Source organism: Xyrauchen texanus, chromosome 8 (assembly GCF_025860055.1).
Source record: "Xyrauchen texanus isolate HMW12.3.18 chromosome 8, RBS_HiC_50CHRs, whole genome shotgun sequence".
Classification (NCBI taxonomy): domain Eukaryota; kingdom Metazoa; phylum Chordata; class Actinopteri; order Cypriniformes; family Catostomidae; genus Xyrauchen; species Xyrauchen texanus.
This window is the reverse complement of record NC_068283.1, coordinates 12,488,278-12,508,641: the sequence shown is the minus strand read 5'-3', so window position 1 is coordinate 12,508,641 and position 20,364 is coordinate 12,488,278. Positions and strand designations below refer to the sequence as shown.

The 20,364-nt window shown below is 37.2% G+C and overlaps 1 protein-coding gene across 1 annotated transcript in view; it reads right to left on the bottom strand.

Moving 5' to 3' along the window:
- Nucleotides 1–4,092: 4,092 nt before the first annotated feature.
- Nucleotides 4,093–20,364, bottom strand: part of LOC127648417 (LIM homeobox transcription factor 1-alpha-like) — a 59,892-nt gene continuing 43,620 nt past the window's right edge. The window contains exons 4-9 of the mRNA XM_052133085.1: nucleotides 12,421–12,653; nucleotides 11,975–12,138; nucleotides 11,815–11,892; nucleotides 6,268–6,385; nucleotides 6,040–6,195; nucleotides 4,093–5,013 (exon numbers count right to left, since the gene is read on the bottom strand). Coding sequence (XP_051989045.1) covers nucleotides 4,856–5,013; nucleotides 6,040–6,195; nucleotides 6,268–6,385; nucleotides 11,815–11,892; nucleotides 11,975–12,138; nucleotides 12,421–12,653 — 907 coding nt within the window. The 3' untranslated portion in view covers nucleotides 4,093–4,855. The remainder of the gene's footprint in view (nucleotides 5,014–6,039; nucleotides 6,196–6,267; nucleotides 6,386–11,814; nucleotides 11,893–11,974; nucleotides 12,139–12,420; nucleotides 12,654–20,364) is intronic.

The window sequence follows — 20,364 nt, the reverse complement described above, 5'->3', positions numbered from 1 at the left end:
ATAATTTACTGATGAAGTCAAATTTGACACTTTGACATTACGATTATATTCCCCTATACAATCATTATAAATAATACTCAGCATTATTTATACAAGTCCAAAATCCTCATAAAAGCAGTATAAAAGTAATCCATAAGACTCCAGTGGTTAAATCCATGTCTTCAGAAGTGATATGATAGGACTGGGTGAGAAACAGAGAAATATTTAAGTCATTTTTGGCTAGGAATGCATATAGTTGTTATGTATACCTTGTCTTGTTTCACTGTTGCCCTTTTGTTTGCCATTTTTGTCACTTTTGCATTTCTTAGTTTTCACTTTAGTCCCTTATGTAACTCCATAGTCTCTTTGTTAGCGTTCGCGTTTTCTGTCATTGTTTTCACCTGCCCTTGTTAATTTGCCTTTTGCTTCTGTTAATCACCTTGTTATCTTGTTTGAGTTCTGTTCTTTCATTGGTCCCTTTTTTCCCTGTCTGTGTATTTATACCCTGTTTCTTTGTTCAGTCCTTGTCTATCGTTGTTTGATGTTAGCCTGGTGTGTGTTTCCTTCCCGAGTCCTCTGTTTGGTTACGGCGTGTTTAGTTTACAGTTTTTATGTTTGATTTCCCCATTGTGGGTTGTTCCTTTGTGTTTACCTGTTTGTTAAAGTTTAGACTGCGTTTGGATCCTCGTCTGCCTCGTTACTCAAGCGTTACAATAGTAGGGGCGATATGCAAGAAGAATGTGATTCACCAAAAATACAAGGAGAAGTGAAAGTTAAAATGGAGATTGACTGAGCAGGGAGGAGAATTTATAGTAAACAATGACTTCAATATTGATCTTTTTCTCACCCACACTTATGCTATCACTTCTAAAAATATAGATTTAACCACTGGAGTTGTATTGATTACTTTTATTTTGCCTTTATGTGCTTTTTGGAGCTTCAAAATTCTGGCCACCATTCACTTGCATTGTATGGACCTACAGAGGTGAAAAATTCTTAGAATCCTTTAAAAAACCAAATAGCTTTCAACTGTGTTTGATATAATAGCAAGAGAGTTTCTAGTACCAAATGAGTAATTTATCATGATTACTCAAGGATAAGGTGTTGGAGTGATGGCTGCTGGAAATGGGGTCTGTCTAGACTTTATCAAAAATGACCTTTTTTAAACTGTGATTTTATTGTTCTTTTGTCACAATTTCAGGCAATTTAAGATAAATATTTTTGCATTTATTTATCATGATATGAAATAAAATGCGCTCCATCTGCCCCTTTGAAGATTGATTCCTATAACAGCAACATGTTACCAAAAAGCAGCATTTTCTAATTTAGAACGTTATTTTTTTATTATGCACTAATAAGTTTAAATCTCTCAGGATGTTTGCCAGCCCTTTAAATCCACAACTTTCAGATTTTCTTCACATGATACCAAACATGTTTTCAATAAAAAAAAAAAATCTCTTTGACTACAAAACATAGAGAAAAGAGGCCATATGGGTAACCATGTGGTGAGAGGATGTCTATCCTGCTTTTAAAAGATTTGAAATTCTATATGAGAATCTACCAGGGACGGATCCAGAATTGGAACTTTGAATATTGTACGTTTATAGGAAAAAAAACAAAACAATTAGGACTCTTCTTAAATGGGTCTTTTATACATTTTGAATATTTAATTAGGACTGTATTACATTTTTTTTAATTCTAAATGGTTGACTTTGTGACAATTTGAACTTAAATGCATTAGAATTTCTATCAAAGTGATACATTGCTTTTTGGATCTTTTTTTTATTTTTTTTTATTATACCCATGTCAGTAACCTGTAGTGAATTAGAAACAGATTTTAGTCCAAAATAAAAAAATACTGTTCTGATTGCTGGCTGATTCATTTGTATATTACATTTTCATATTTATGTCATTTTTAATTGCTTTCTTTTTCTTTGTCAAAAGGTCTGTATACTCTTAACACACCACTACCAAGCCTCACACAGTGCTGACGTAGTGTTTTTCTTCTTACCCTGGCGTTCCTGTATTACATTCAAGTTTAAACCAAAGAATGCAGGCATGAAATTTCCCCTCTCACATGTGCACCGGCTCCCTGCATCCAGGAACAAAAGACTGTGTAGGAAGGCATTAGATGAGAATTTCTTTGACAGCTCATTAAACTAGTGGGAGGACACGGGGTTTGAAGTCTTTGACCAGGGAGCCGAACAGATCTTTCATTTTTTCATGTATCAAAAGTGAGCACTGGCCAAAATAGAGAATTGTGATGTCTCTTACCAGCATTAGGATCACGCCCCCATCAGAGTGTTGTGCATGAGCCATGAATCACATAGCCAGGTTTGTGTCAGTAGTTGAAATGACAGGTTATATTGAAAAACTGATAGCAGCATACACAAATACACATTCGCTGAAAGTGATCATGCCAAAGGAAAAGGAAACATGACAGTATGTTGTGAGACATACCATTCATCCACGAACAGCTGTCATCAATCAGTGCAGTGCTTGGAAGAAATATTATCACACTGTACATTACTATGAAACAGTCCAGTTTCAGCTGCACACTTGATTTACCAATATGTCATGTCCAGTGTACTAAAAAGAAAACTACATTTCAGTTTGTCAGGTTTTTGAGAATGTTATAAGCAGATGGCGTTATAAGTGTGCAGTGCATTCTTCAGTATAAATAATACATTTCACATATACAGTTTATCATGCTGCAACATAAATATTCCAATGCTGGAGTTCTGCCATCAAAATAGTCAACAACAACATACAGAGTAAAAAGAGTCAGTAACTACACTCATAACAATAGTGGCAATTACAGCAACACTCCTTCGACAAACACTTTTAGTATATAACAATAAAGCACAAATAGCAACACTTTGCCAAGTGAACACATCCCGAAACATTTAAGGGGGAATTCTTAATATTTAGTGCTATTGTTCTTCTGCCATATTTGCTATTTTCAACCCTGTAAGGCTCAGTAACCCTGTAACAGCAATAAACCTGATTATTTCCTCAAAGGCCACATCCACACTTATCTGTTTTAGTTTAAAATACTCCAGTTTTAGTTTTCACTAAAGCCAGTTTTTAACTAAAGCCAGTTTTACTAAAGCCAGTTTGCTAATATCATCTTTTTTCAAAGTATGTGGTAATAGAAGGCATTTTCAGGGGAGAAAACCCCTTTTCAAGAGTGGATGAGAGGAGTCATTTGAAAGAAAATGTATTCGTTTTGATGTGGCCTTAGATTAATCTCTGCTTGAAAAATGGAGCAGAAGATATTAAAGAGATTTAACAATCTAAAACTCCTGGCATAAACCCAGCATAACTTTGGAGCAATGCTACTGTAAAAAATACAAGGTCAACAAGGTTGATCATTTTCAAATTTTTCTCTCTTTATATTTTATCAGAGGAAACCTATAAGTTGTTTTTACCCTGTGTCCACATAGTATACTGCTGGACTTAAACCAAACTAACCTGAGATCTAATCAGTATCCTTTCAAACAAAATCAATCTTTTTATATATGCACTCAAAAAAAAATTTGGCCTATCAATTTTTAAAATTTACACATTTCAATTTAATAACACAATCCCATCAAATTGAATTGTGTAATGTTTAACCAAATTAAACGAATAAACCTTAAAATGTTTAGGTTTTTATAAATAATCTTAAAATATTTTTTTGAGTGTAATATATATAAAATAATGCATAAATGTACCATACGTGTCAAATCAAGCTTTAAAAGATAAGTTTTCATATAATCAAGTATGTTACAATGTTTTGTTAGTATGTATTTAGTCGCATGTTCCTCTTTTTTTCTACGATTATGAACCCTGTCATGATTTATTTTCTTTCCCTTCTTCGATTTGTTTTGCCTATTAATTTTATTGGTGTATTGTTTATATATATATATATATATATATATATATATATATATATATATATATATATATATATATATATATATATATATATATATATTATCTTTATTTTCTGTTGTATTTAAATTTTCTAATACACAGTTAATGCGGCTTGCAAACAGGGACAAAACCCACTTCTACTGTACCAGCAGAGCATTTGCCAAAATAAAAAACGTTTTTAAGAAACTGCAAATAGTTAAACAATCTAAATGAATTACACTATTAAATGACTTAATGTGTATAATGGTTATCATTCAAATTATTAGAAACAGATGTTTATTTTGTAACTAGTACAGGCTAAATTATAGCCAGTGTATTTTTTAATTACTGCAATGTCATTTTGTGTGTGTGTGTGTGAAATAATTAAACAACTTATTATAAATTAACATATTCATAAAAACAATCTGATCAATTTAATATACTGTATATTGATGTACAGCTGACGTCGGCCAGCATTAATTTTTTGTTTTCTTTAAATTTGAATGGAAGTTCATTCCTATGCAAAAATGACATTATGCAAAACATACTGAGTGAAAGGCAATTGTTTAGGAAAGTAATATATGAATTACTTATCTTTGTTGGCTGTGTAGTGAAATAAAATTGAGGTAACACATACTTCACGAACAAGCTGCCTGTCAATGTCTGTAATATCCCAATGTCTGTTACATAAAACGTGTACATGTGTAATATACTCCAAAATTGTGTAATTTCAATGAAACTGCCTTGTGCTGCAAACTCTGCCCATTACTTTTTAGGATATGATCAAATCCTGTATCATTTTAATGGTTGTAGGCCCTTTGTCAGATCTTTTTTGGCACAGTTAAGATATTATTCTTGTGTTTGTGGTGTCCAGGTAGGTTTGGTGATAAGATATGCTTCAGTGAGAGTCAATCTATCGTTTGTCCCCTATAGTGATGATGGAGCTGTTTAGGTTGGTGGAAACAGGGTTGTGGAGGGGTCATGAGGTAAAGTAGGAGTTTTGCATGGAGTAGAGGCGATCAATGGGATTTCCTATTCGGCCAGCAAGAACTCCAGCTTCTGCGGTTGGCAAGAGACAATCACCAAGGTGACTGAGACTTCCATCGCTGTCCAAGTCATGAAATACTGTCTCTGAGTCTGAAATAAACAAACTCATCAATTAGAGTTCATTTTAACTTAAAGGGATAGTTCACCCAAAGGTAAAAATTTTTGTCATTATTTACTCACCCTCATGCCATCCCAGATGTATATGACTTCTTTCTTCTGCAGAACACATTTGAAAATTTTTAGAAGAATATTTGAGCTCTGTTGGTCCTTACAATGAAAGTGAATGGTGACCAAAAATGTGAAGCTCCAAAAAGCACATAAAGGAATCATAAAAGTAATCCATACAACTCCAGTTGTTTAATCCATGTCTTAAGAAGCAGCATGAAAAGTGTGAGGGAGAAACAGATCAATATTTTAACTTTTTTAATATAAATCTCCATTTTCTTTTGTTTTTTTGTCGATTTGCATACTTCGAGCATATTGCCACCCACTGGTCAGGGCTGGTCAAAGGTGGTTTATAGTAAAAAAGGACTCAAATATTGATCTGTTTCTCACCAACACTTATCAAACCACTCGAGAAGATATTGATTGAACCACTGGAGTCTTAAGGATTACTTTTATGCTGCCTTTATGAGATTTTGGAGCTTCAAAGTTTTGGTCACCATTCACTTGCATTGTTTGGACCTACAGAGCTGAAATATTCATCTAAAAATCTTTATTTGTGTTCAGCAGAAGAAAGAAAGACATACACGTCCTGGATGACATGAGGGTGAATAAATGATGAGAGAATGTTAATTTTTGGGTGAACTACTCCTTGCATCCATGACATGGAATGCAATGTTAAGGTGAAAAGAGTGAAATAGTTGCATATTGTAAACTTTTAGACATGGTTCTGTCATCCTGCTTGCTAAGCTTTTGTTATAAGTTTATTTACTGATTGGGTATTTACTATACAAGTCAAAATTATTTTCTGTGGTATTCAACAGCATGTTAGATTCAATCCATAGACTGTAGCTTGAAAATAACATGGAATATTTGTTTTATTAAATAAAAAATCAATATAAAAAAAAAAAATGCTTATAAGGCTTCCGTTGGTGACTTGTTTCCATGTCTTACCATAGGAATGCATCTGCTCAGGGCCTAGCTGTGGTGGCGTGAGGCCGTGTCTGAACTGCTCACCCCCGTATATGTTTGGATCCAAAGCCAGCAGTTGCTGGCGTGGCAGAGAGGAATATGAAAGCAGCCCATCCAATCCATGACTGCTAGAGCCATCTGTGGACAGACAGAGAATAGTTCACACCTTCTATCAAGCCACTTCAAACAGTTGTCTGGGCCGTGTCTTACCCTCACTGTCATCATTACTCTGGCGACCCCCTCTGCTCGACCCCCTCCTTGTCCCACCCATCTGCTCCTGATCCTGCTGCTGTTGCTGCTGCTGCTGTCTGCGAGCAATCTTCTTCATCTGAGTCACACACAGAAAAAGTGCCCATGATACATTGCATGATGTGATTTACCCAAGTAGGACACATTCCTGACCTTTGTTGGTCCTAAAGCAGCATTCCTATTCAACGGTCATGCACATATTGTAACCCCTAACCTATCCCTGATGGAGCCGGAAATCGTCAACTTGTTGCTGCAAATTTCTGTCAGTGTAAACGATGCATAAATATGTTCAGGTCCCTAACACAAGCCAGATGTGTTCGCTATCCTTTTCTGCATATCACGGCGCTGTTTTGTGGTCCGGTCTGCATAATGTGGCGACTCATTGTTGCTTATCGCGGCACATTTGGCACGTTTTGCGGCCGAACCACAGGCCAGCTCAGTTGTCGCGATGGACATTCCGCACCTGATTGGCCCAAAAGTGTGTGGCCCACCAGGAAAATGCCCGGTATGCCAGATTAAAAAAGTTTTACTCCTAAAAAAATTAATTGTCATTTTGAAACATATGCATAAAATCACGAGCGCTCATTTACATGAGATGCAGTAGCGTAGTGCAAATGGCAGTGGCCCATCCGCGAGAAAGGAGGTGGGGCCCCTTAATAATTAGTACCAAAATAAAATTCCCATTGTTTCACGGAATTGTTTAATTTTAGCATATAAGCTATGGCCTGTTTATTTGGGTCCAACATTAGGTAGCCTTTAGATTTGCATCTAACAGTCTAAACATCAATATCTTCTGAAATGATAGAATAGGTGTAGGTGAGAAACAGATCAATATTTAAGTCTATGTTTGCTATAAATTCTTCTGCTCAGTCAATCTCCACTTTCACTGTCTTCTTCTTGTGTTTTAGTTGATTCACATTCTATATGCATATCGCCCCCTATTGGGCAGGGAGAGAATTTCTAGCAAAAACTGACTTAAATATTGATCTGTTTCTCACCCACACCAATAATATTGCTTCAGAAGACATGAATTAAACCACTGGAATTATATGAATTGCTTTCATGCTGCTTTTATGTGCTTTTTGGAGCATCAAAATTTTGGCACCCATTCACTTCCATTGTATGGACCTACAGAGCTGAAATATGCTTCTAAAAATCATAATTTGTGTCCTGCAGAAGAAGGAAGTGAGTAAGAGTAAGTAAATTATGAGATAATTTTTGGGTGAACTATTCCTCTTAGCAGCCGCCCTGTTGTTTGACACTTGCTCTCATGGATTTAATTAATCATTGCTGACTGTGAATGGTGAGTTTCTACAATGGCATCTGAAAGGGAAAACTAGTGATTTTGGTCTCACTATTAGTCCTAGAGGACACAAACAAAATACAGTAGTTACTGAGTGCACCTTTAATGCTCTATCAAATTTTGAATGGACAAAACCGACCACCCTAACTTACCCTAAACCCTAAACCTAAGCTTAACTTATAGTGACAGAAAAAACTAATGTGAGATGAAAAACATAATTACTGAAGCAACCACATCATTTTCTGGTGCTTCTATGACACTTTTGACTTCAGGACACATACCCCGGTCATGGGTATGAGTCATGCGCTATAGTAAAAGTGTTTAGATGTCATAAGATAGCATTATGTGGAGAATAGTTAAAAGAAAGTACTTAATGCACACGTTTTTCTGTTTATTTGGTTCTGGGGGAAGTTCGGGTTTTGATTGTCGAACTAATGTTGGAATGTGGTCTTTATAATTTAGTTTTTGACACACAATCTATTTTTTCCTAATATGTCAAAATATCAAATGTTAATATGAGTGGATTGTATCTCTCCACGTGGAATGTGAATGGGTTGGGGCACCCCATAAAAAGAAGGAAGGCTATTTCTTTCTTAAGCATAAGAAATATGATTGTGACAGGGCGGAGGGCTGCCGGGTCGTGATTCTACACACCCGGTCCCTTATCAGGCTAATCAAGCCTCCGAGAGGGATAAAGGCCGACTGCGGACGGTGGTGCGACAGAGAGAGAGAGAGCGTTTACAGGCAGCTGACCGTCATATGTGTGTGTTTGTGTCTTTTCGTTGGGTTTTATATTAAAACTATTATTTATATCGTCGAGGCGGTTCTCGCCTCCTCCTTTCCATGAATCCCTTTACAATGATATAGTGTTTCTTTAGAAAATAATTTTTCTCAGCAGGAAGCTGAAAAATTTGGAAAGATATGGGGTGGGCATTTTATTTTTATAATGCTGGCTCAAGTAAGAGCAGGAGAGTCATTATTGTTTTAGCTGAAATTCAGGGACAGTCTTATTTTGGCAAATATATATGCACCTAACGTTGATGATCAGGGCTTTTTTATAGATCTTGAAGGGATTTTGCAAGCTGCTGGCACCCCTCATGTATATTGGTAGGAGACTTTAATCTTTTGATGGACATATAATATTGGGAGGAGACTTTAATCTTTTGATGGACAGATCACAGTGAAGCAAAAGTGTGTAATCCCCCTAGAGCAACATTGACGCTTCACAGTATGTGTAAAAATGTTGGCCTTACAGATATTTTGAGACTTTTGAACCCATCTGATAGGTACTATAAATTTTTTTCATCAGTCCATAAGATTTATTATAGAATAGATTTTTTTAAATATCTAAGTCCCTCATTTCATCTGTTGTGGCTTGGGAGGCACTTAAGGCGGTTCTCAGGGGCAGGATCATACTGTATGCCTCATTCATAAAACAAAATCCAAAACACGAGAACTCTCGGAATATTAAAAGTGTCAAGGAACAGCTGAAACACAGAATGCCGCCTGATGACCTCAGAGAATTTACTCGATTGAAATACAGATATAATACTCTTGTCACGGAAGGTGGAGTTTTGGCTATTCAGGGCAAGACAGTCATACTTTGAGTCGGGGGACAAAGCAGGGAAGCTTCTGGCTAGATATATAAAACAGAAAGAGTCTTTTTCTACCATTCCCTCAGTGAAATCTGCTGGTGGGTGGTGAAATATTTACCTTAGCCATTGATATTTATGATGCTTTTAAAGAATTTTTATCTTTTATCTTGATCACTATAGTTTCACATCTTTGTCTATTGATGAAGATATTTGAAACTTTGAGGAACCATTAGAACTCCCTACATTGACGACTGAGAAAAATAATTATCTTGATTCTGAGATAACATTGGATGAGCTTGACGAGGTAATTAAGGCAAGGCTTTGTCCCAGACGGCTTTTGTAGATCTTATGCTACAGAACTGGCTTGGTCTTAAAGACACACCCACCTGCTGGCAATGCCAATCAGAAGATGGAAACACAACCCATGTTTTTTGTTGGTGTGTTAAGATCCAAGAATTTTGGTTCTGGTTTCAGTATATTTGTGACGTATTGGGCACTCAAATTGTATTTTGCCCCAGACAAATTGGGTCCTATCCAGTGTTATGATCGGCAGGCAGTAGCTGTCATGCCATCGTCAGTCTCTGTTCCCTCAATTCCATCTCACTCTCCTCAATACTAAATACGCACACCTGGTATCCATCAAGGAAGCATCTAGTAAAATAAATATCTCTCCACAATCTCTCACTCTTTGTCTCATCATTCTCAGGTCTTCCTTGTGTATTCTTCTTGTGAGTTGGTTATTAGTTGGATGTCTCATTCCTCTTTTTTACCCGTAGTAAAAAATGTGAGTTTACCCGTATCTACCCGTGTTTTCTTTGTATCACTATCGTGTTTTCTGCATCTAGGTTCAATCCATTTTCTCGGCTTTGTAGCGGCATTTGAGGAGATGCCTGTTTGGTTTGTTGTATGGAATCTACTTGTGATTTGTGTGAAAGGAAATAATCGTAATGGTTGTTTTAGCACCTCTGTTTAATCACTCTGGACCCCAATCACTCTGAGCAGCAGAACCATCAGGCACAGGAACAGCTTTTTACATCAGACTATCCATCTCATGAACATTTAAAACTGCCCCATTGAGCAATAATTATGTGCAATTCACAGTTTTGTCTTTTTATATTTATCCAACATATCCTACCTCTTCTGCCATTACATTCCCTTGCACTGTATTTGACAGATTTGTATTAGATTTGCACAACGTATGTGTGTATGTATGTGTGTTTTTGTGTATATATTTGAATATATATGTAAGTATGTATGTATATATATATATATATATATATATATATATATATATATATATATATGTATGTGTGTGTGTGTGTGTGTGTGTGTATTTATATGTGTGTGTCTGTGTGTGTATGTATATATGTATGTATGTATGTATGTATGTGTGTATATATTTGCATATATGTGTATGTATATGTATATATATATATGTGTGTATGTATGTATGTGTGTATATATTTGCATATATGTGTATGTATGTGTATATATGTATATATATATATATGTGTGTATGTATGTGTGTATATATTTGCATATATGTGTATGTATGTGTATATATGAATATATATGTGTGTGTATGTATGTATGTTTGTATGTATGTATATATGTATATATTTGCATATATGTGTATGTATATGTATATACATACACATATACATACACATATATGCAAATATATGTGTATGTATATGTGTATGTATATACATATACATACACTATATATGCAAATATATACATATATGTGTATGTATATGTATATATATGTGTGTATGTATGTATGTGTGTATACGTTTGCATATATGTGTATGTATATGTATATATATGTGTGTATGTATGTATGTATGTGTGTATATATTTGCATATATGTGTATGTATGTGTATATATGAATATATATGTGTGTGTATGTATGTATGTTTGTATGTGTGTATATATTTGCATATATGTGTATGTATGTGTATATATGTATATATATGTGTGTGTATGTATGTATGTGTGTATATATTTGTATATATGTGTATGTATGTGTATATATGAATATATATGTGTGTGTATGTATGTATGTGTGTATATATTTGCATATATGTGTATGTATGTGTATATATGTATATATATATATGTGTGTATGTATATATATATATATATTGTCTTATTGTGTATTCTATATATACTTTAGTTTCTATTAAATTTGTATTTATATATTATTATTGTTTTATTATTAAATGTATTTATTTATTTTTACATTTGTAAGTATTTTTTATTATTATCTATGTCTTGTTGCTGTTTTGTATAGTTGTGCACTGGAAGCTCCTGTTACCAAGACAAATTCCTTGTATGTGTAAGCATACTTGACAATAAAGCTGATTCTGTTTCTAGTGTTCATTTCACTTGGAAACCGCTGCAAGGGTTTCTATGAGTCCAGGTTGCTATATATAAACCTACACCTAAAATCTGATTGGTTAAAAGTTGTTGTAAATGTTGTTCCAGGACCAAAATGGACTTGGGTGAATCAAGATGGTAAATCATGATGGTGTTTCAGATTGGGAATAAATGTTAGTCCCTGTTTGATTTATTAAATGTGTGAAAAAGAGTTAATAACATTCTACCTTTGCTCTTTGATTTTGGAACCACACCTGCACAACTCTCACAGTCAGTCCAGTCTCAGCTGCAAGAGTTTCTCTCACCTACAATGCAAAGACAGTAGATGCACAAGGTGTTCTGTTGAACATGAGTGCTGTTTGCACATGCATGTCTGTGATTACGGACCTTTCGACAGGGTTTGGAGGACACTTCGAAGGAGGCCTTAAAGGCACGTCGCTGTTGTGTGGTTAAGATGGTACGTGGTCTCTTGGATCGCTTGTGCTCCTTCCCATCATCCCCGCCTTTCCCCCCAACAGATATACCACCACTCTCCTCGTCCTCACTCTTTACTGCACGGAGAAGGTGAGCGTAAGGACACAAGTGATGAAGTTTGTAATTTCAGCACCACAAGCAAACAGTATTGCAAAATAAACAGGTTTGGAAAAATATAAACTGTGGTTCTGCACCAAAGTTCAAATTTGCCCCACTGGTTGAGCCAAATTTTGTATTTGTTGGAACGCTGGAACATATAAAATATTTTAAAAGTACCATAGAGAGATTAATGTATTTTCACAATTCACCTTTACACATAAAGGACATTGATACAGTGGAGTTGTGAAGGTCACTTGTACCTGACTCAGTAGGAGTCGGACTGAGGGCAGCCAGCATCTCTCTCTCCTTCTCATAGTCTCCCCGGCAGAGCAGCTGTCCCTCCTTCAGCACAAACTCATCACCTCTCTGCAGCCGGCGCTCACACTCGCAGCAGCTGAAACAGCCCAGGTGGTACACCTGCCCCAGCACACGCATGATGAGCTCCGAGCGGCTGATCGCCTGCAGACACGCACTGCACTTCCGCACAAACATCCTGGAACACATACACACATGTTCCTCAGTGATGTTCTTTGAATGTTCACTTCATGCAATGTTTTGACTAGAACACTGGGTGGCAATATTTGACCACAGACCAGGTGTCACACAGTGACAACTAAGTAAACAAAAAGATTTCATTTAATTGACATTAATCTGGAAGGCACTATTATCCAAAGTGACATACAAATAAGCAATTTTTCATACATAACCCAACAATATCTGCAGTATCACACAGCCAAGCTCCAAGATATACATACAGTACATACAGTATATTTGGGATAGTTCACCCAAAAATAAAAAATTCTGCCATCTCTTATGTCATTCCAAACCTGTATGTATTTCTGTCTACTGTAGAACACAAAAAGATCATTGGATGGGGCTAAAGTTGTCAGTCCCTAACATTCTGCCTTTCATCTTCTTTTGTGTTCCACAGAAGAAGGACTTCGGGCTCTATTTATGCGATCTAGCATACATTCAATGTCATTGGGCTTGGCCAGAAGTATTGGAATTTTCGAGCAAGTATGCGCTAAGTCTAGGTGCATGTGGGTTAACAAATTGGGCTGAGTCAATGCAATTTAGTTCTCCGGTTTTCTCCAGTTATTGCGCCGTCTGCGTCCTATTATATTCCATTCCCTGTCAAGCAACGTCGATAAAAAAGAAGACCATTCATCCATTCCACTCATAAGAATTTGGTGTAATTGGCATGTAATACATTAGAATAATAGAAAAATTGACCATTTGTGTCTTACGTTCTTTTGCGCATTAACTATGAATGTTATTATTATTATTATTGATCTACTGACAATCAAATCATGGCTAGTATTAAAATTGATCGATAGCTCTTTGATATCATCTGCTGGTGAAAGCCAAAACTGCAAATGCAGGAATTTTAGACTTTGCACCGAGATTAGATGAGGTTCTCAGACGTCTTAGCACAATATCCTATTTCTCAGGAAAACTACAAATTGTGCTTTGCGCCACCTCACAGTTTGCACATGTACACCCACAGATAGCGCAAACACTTCCAACCACACTCACTTGCACTTTGTGTTGGCACAAAAATTGCACTTAAAATTAGCGCTCTCAAGAAAATTGGACAACACGTAGCGCAAATCGAAGTGTGTTGCACTGTACTTAGCATGCTCACAATGATAGAGCCCTTAAAGTCATACAGGTTTGAAACAACAATATGGTTAGTACATTTTGACAGAATTTTCATTTTGGGGGTGAAAAACCCAGTTAAAGCTACAAAATGTAACTTTGGCCCACTAGCATTTGAAGCAGAAAACGGCAAGTTACTAGCGGTGGAACACTTTACGTCAGTTGTGATTTGGCACTACTCTTGTGGTGGATGAATCTCATGGATTGAGGAGTCATGACGAGCTATTTCCATGTTGATATTATGTTATTCACATAAACGTTTAAAACTGATATTATTAATTACTTTGAGGAAGCTAAACAGCACTCTTAATTAAATTTTAATATGATCACTAAAGTGTTTTATCCACTACACAATACACATTAATGTTTTGTATTGTAGCCTACTACACATATCAGTTTTAAACTTGTGAAATGGCTGATATAAGTTCAATTGAAGACACTTTATTTTTATATTACAATCGAAAGCCTCAGTGGAGAAAGCGAGTGTCCCATTATACTGCAATAGTAGGTCTATGCAATGCAAACAATAACACTTTAATATAAAAACCCAAAACAATGATTTAATAATGTTGAAATACATTCTTGGACTTGAAAATTATTCACAGAAATATGCAATATCACAATTACAATAATAAAATATAGCTGCAAGCAGCAATGCGGATTCCTCCTTAAAATGGCAAATCATTTAAAATTGATCAGTAGAGGGTTGGGGTTAAACCCTCTCAATGGATGAATCCAAAAAACATGTATTTCTGTCTGAATCCTAAACGAAACATTTTCAGTGTACAGGAAAATCCATCATCGGACCTTATGGATCCTTGAGGCTTTTTGTTCCCAATGAGAAATGAGGCATGTACACCAAGTTTCAGAAGAATTGGTTAAATGGCGTGGAAATGGTATCACTTTGAAAATATTTTTTTGGAGCGTGGCCTGTAAGCGCCTCCTATGGGCAAATGTGGGTCATTCTTGGTTTGTGGGTTCCTGTTGGCCTGTAGTATCAATGTACATAATTAGAAAATATTTGACCAGAAAATGGGACTTTTGGGAATTACCTGTAAGCGCCCCTAGGGGTGAATGTTGGCCATTCTTGGTTTGAGGGTTCCTGTTGACCTGTAGTATCAATGTACCAAATTAGAACATTTTTGACCATAAAATGGGAATTTCAAGTGGCCTCTAGTGCCCCCTAAGGGCGAATGTTAGCCATTCTTTGTTTGTGGGTTCCTGTTGGCCAGTAGTATCAATGTACCATATTAGAAAATTTTTGACCAGAAAACGAAATTTTGGGAGTGGCCTGTAAGCCCCCTAATGGCGAATGTGGGCCATACTTGGTTTGTGGGTTCCTGTTGGCCTGTAGTATCAATGTACCAAATTATAACTTTTTGACCAGAAAATGGGAATTTCGAGCTGGCCTCTAAGCCCACCTAGTGGTGAATGTCGGTCATTCTTGGTTTGTGGATTCCTTTTGGCCTGTACTATTAATGTACCAAATTAGAACATTTTGACCAGAAAATGGGAATTTCGGCATGGCCTGTAGTGCCCCTAAGGGCGAATGTTAGCCATTCTTGGTTTGAGGGTTCCTGTTGACCTGCAGTATCAATGTACCAAATTAGAACGTTTTTGACCAGAAAAGCGAAATTTTGGAGTAGCCTGTAAGCCCCCTAAGGGCTGAATGTGGGCCACACTTGGTATGTGGGTTCCTGTTGGCCTGTAGTATCAAAGTACCAAATTAGAAAATTTTTGACCAGAAAATGGGAATTTTGGCTTGTCCTGTAGTGCCCCTAGTGGCGAATGTCGGTCATTCTTGGTTTGTGGATTCCTGTTGGCCTGTACTATTCTTGTACCGAATTAGAACATTTTTGACCAGAAAATGGGAATTTTGGCTTGTCCTGTAGTGCCCCTAGTGGCGTATGTCGGTCATTCTTGGTTTGTGGATTCCTGTTGGCCTGTACTATTAATTTACCAAATTAGAACATTTTTGACCAGAAAATGGGAATTTTGGCATGGCCATTCTTTGCACAGTACTTCAGAGTGATGTCATCTTTAAGCATGTTAGGTTTGAAAAACCATCAGTCAAAATTACATTTGATTTATTGACACGTATATATTGTTAAAATTTGGACATTTACATAAACACGCCCCTTTCAGCCATTTTGTATCGTATTCATTTTTCCTAAGTAGCGTTTTCAAGGATGTCCATTCTACACATGTGTACCAAATTTCAAGTCAATTGGAGCTACGGTTCAGGAGAAGAAGAGTTTTGTAGGTTTTTGCAAATTTTTCAGCGTCTGGGAAAATCCATCATGGCGGAAGTTATGGGTTCTTGAGGCTTTTTGTTCCCCATGAGGAATGAGGCATGTACACCAAATTTCAGAAGATTTGGACAAATGGCGTGGAAATTGTATCACTTTGAATTTTGTTTTTTGGGCGTGGCCTGTAAGCGCCACCTATGGGCGAATGTGGGCCATTCTTGGTTTGGGGGTACCCGTTGGCATGGAGTATCAATGTGCCAATTTAGAAAATTTTTGACCAGTGACTTTTTGAGCTATTGGGGCTCAAGGAGAAGAATAATAATAATAATAATAATAAATATAGCTGCAAGCAGCAATGCAGATTCCTCCTCAAAATGGCAAATCATTTCAAATTGATCAGTAGATGGTTGGGGTTAAACCCTCTCAATGGATGAATCCAAAAAACATGTATTTCTGTCTGAATCCTAAGCGAAACATTTTCAGTCTACAGGAAAATCCATCATACCTTATGGATCCTTGAGGCGTTTTTGTTCCCAATGAGAAATGAGGCATGTACACCAAGATTCAAAAGAATTGGTTAAATGGCGTGGAAATGGTATCACTTTGAAAATATTTTTTTGGAAGCGTGGCCTGTAACGCCTCCTATGGGCAAATGTGGGTCATTCTTGGTTTGTGGGTTCCTGTTGGCCTGTAGTATCAATGTACATAATTAGAAAATATTTGACCAGAAAATGGGACTTTTGGGAATTACCTGTAAGCGCCCCTAGGGGTGAATGTTGGCCATTCTTGGTTTGAGGGTTCCTGTTGACCTGTAGTATCAATGTACCAAATTAGAACATTTTTGACCATAAAATGGGAATTTCGAGTGGCCTCTAGTGCCCCTAAGGGCGAATGTTGGCCATTCTTTGTTTGTGGGTTCCTGTTGGCCAGTAGTATCAATGTACCATATTAGAAAATTTTTGACCAGAAAACGAAATTTTGGGAGTGGCCTGTAAGCCCCCTAATGGCGAATGTGGGCCATACTTGGTTTGTGGGTTCCTGTTGGCCTGTAGTATCAATGTACCAAATTATAACATTTTTGACCAGAAAATGGGAATTTAGACATGGCCTCTAAGCGCCACCTAGTGGTGAATGTCGGTCATTCTTGGTTTGTGGATTCCTTTTGGCCTGTACTATTAATGTACCAAATTAGAACATTTTGACCAGAAAATGGGAATTTCGGCATGGCCTGTAGTGCCCCCTAGAGGCGAATGTTAGCCATTCTTGGTTTGAGGGTTCCTGTTGACCTGCAGTATCAATGTACCAAATTAGAGCGTTTTTGACCAGAAAGCGAAATTTTGGAGTAGCCTGTAAGCCCCCTAAGGGCGAATGTGAGCCACACTTGGTATGTGGGTTCCTGTTGGCCTGTAGTATCAAAGTACCAAATTAGAAAATTTTTGACCAGAAAATGGGAATTTTGGCTTGTCCTGTAGTGCCCCTAGTGGCGAATGTCGGTCATTCTTGGTTTGTGGATTCCTGTTGGCCTGTACTATTCTTGTACGAATTAGAACATTTTTGACCAGAAAATGGGAATTTTGCTGTCTGTAGTGCCCCTAGTGGTATGTGGTCATTCTTGGTTTGTGGATTCCTGTTGGCCTGTACTATTAATTTACCAAATTAGAACATTTTTGACCAGAAAATGGGAATTTTGGCATGGCCATTCTTTGCACAGTACTTCAGAGTGATGTCATCTTGAAGCATGTTAGGTTTGAAAAACCATCAGTCAAAATTACATTTGATTTATTGACACGTATATATTGTTAAAATTTGGACATTTACATAAACACGCCCCTTTCAGCCATTTTGTATCGTATTCATTTTTCCTAAGTAGCGTTTTCAAGGATGTCCATTCTACACATGTGTACCAAATTTCAAGTCAATTGGAGCTACGGTTCAGGAGAAGAAGAGTTTTGTAGGTTTTAGCAAATTTTCAACGTCTGGGAAAATCCATCATGGCGGAAGTTATGGGTTCTTGAGGCTTTTTGTTCCCCATGAGGAATGAGGCATGTACACCAAATTTCAGAAGATTTGGACAAATGGCGTGGAAATTGTATCACTTTGAATTTTGTTTTTTGGGCGTGGCCTGTAGCGCCACCTATGGGCGAATGTGGGCCATTCTTGGTTTGGGGGTACCCGTTGGCATGGAGTATCAATGTGCCAATTTAGAAAATTTTGACCAGTGACTTTTTGAGCTATTGGGGCTCAAGGAGAAGAATAATAATAATAATAATAAATATAGCTGCAAGCAGCAATGCAGATTCCTCCTCAAAATGGCAAATCATTTCAAATTGATCAGTAGAGGGTTGGGGTTAAACCCTCTCAATGGATGAATCCAAAAAACATGTATTTCTGTCTGAATCCTAAGCGAAACATTTTCAGTCTACAGGAAAATCCATCATACCTTATGGATCCTTGAGGCTTTTTGTTCCCAATGAGAAATGAGGCATGTACACCAAGATTCAAAAGAATTGGTTAAATGGCGTGGAAATGGTATCACTTTGAAAATATTTTTTTGGGACGTGGCCTGTAAGCGCCTCCTATGGGCAAATGTGGGTCATTCTTGGTTTGTGGGTTCCTGTTGGCCTGTAGTATCAATGTACATAATTAGAAAATATTTGACCAGAAAATGGGACTTTTGGGAATTACCTGTAAGCCCCCTAGGGGTGAATGTTGGCCATTCTTGGTTTGAGGGTTCCTGTTGACCTGTAGTATCAATGTACCAAATTAGAACATTTTTGACCATAAAATGGGAATTTCGAGTGGCCTCTAGTGCCCCCTAAGGGCGAATGTTAGCCATTCTTTGTTTGTGGGTTCCTGTTGGCCAGTAGTATCAATGTACCATATTAGAAAATTTTTGACCAGAAAGCGAAATTTTGGGAGTGGCCTGTAAGCCCCCTAATGGCGAATGTGGGCCATACTTGGTTTGTGGGTTCCTGTTGGCCTGTAGTATCAATGTACCAAATTATAACTTTTTGACCAGAAAATGGGAATTTAGAGCGGCCTCTAAGCGCCACCTAGTGGTGAATGTCGGTCATTCTTGGTTTGTGGATTCCTTTTGGCCTGTACTATTAATGTACCAAATTAGAACATTTTTGACCAGAAAATGGGAATTTCGGCATGGCCTGTAGTGCCCCTAGAGGCGAATGTTAGCCATTCTTGGTTTGAGGGTTCCTGTTGACCTGCAGTATCAATGTACCAAATTAGAGCGTTTTTGACCAGAAAGCGAAATTTTGGAGTAGCCTGTAAGCCCCCTAAGAGGCGAATGTGGGCCACACTTGGTATGTGGGTTCCTGTTGGCCTGTAGTATCAAAGTACCAAATTAGAAAATTTTTGACCAGAAAATGGGAATTTTGGCTTGTCCTGTAGTGCCCCTAGTGGCGAATGTCGGTCATTCTTGGTTTGTGGATTCCTGTTGGCCTGTACTATTCTTGTACGAATTAGAACATTTTTGACCAGAAAATGGGAATTTTGGCTTGTCCTGTAGTGCCCCTAGTGGCGTATGTAGGTCATTCTTGGTTTGTGGATTCCTGTTGGCCTGTACTATTAATTTACCAAATTAGAACATTTTTGACCAGAAAATGGGAATTTTGGCATGGCCATTCTTTGCACAGTACTTCAGAGTGATGTCATCTTTAAGCATGTTAGGTTTGAAAAACCATCAGTCAAAATTACATTTGATTTATTGACACGTATATATTGTTAAAATTTGGACATTTACATAAACACGCCCCTTTCAGCCATTTTGTATCGTATTCATTTTTCCTAAGTAGCGTTTTCAAGGATGTCCATTCTACACATGTGTACCAAATTTCAAGTCAATTGGAGCTACGGTTCAGGAGAAGAAGAGTTTTGTAGGTTTTACGCAAATTTTCAGCGTCTGGGAAAATCCATCATGGCGGAAGTTATGGGTTCTTGAGGCTTTTTGTTCCCCATGAGGAATGAGGCATGTACACCAAATTTCAGAAGATTTGGACAAATGGCGTGGAAATTGTATCACTTTGAATTTTGTTTTTTTGGGCGTGGCCTGTAGCGCCACCTATGGGCGAATGTGGGCCATTCTTGGTTTAGGGGTACCCGTTGGCATGGAGTATCAATGTGCCAATTTAGAAAATTTTGACCAGTGACTTTTTGAGCTATTGGGGCTCAAGGAGAAGAATAATAATAATAATAATAAATATAGCTGCAAGCAGCAATGCGGATTCCTCCTCAAAATGGCAAATCATTTAAAATTGATCAGTAGATGGTTGGGGATAAACC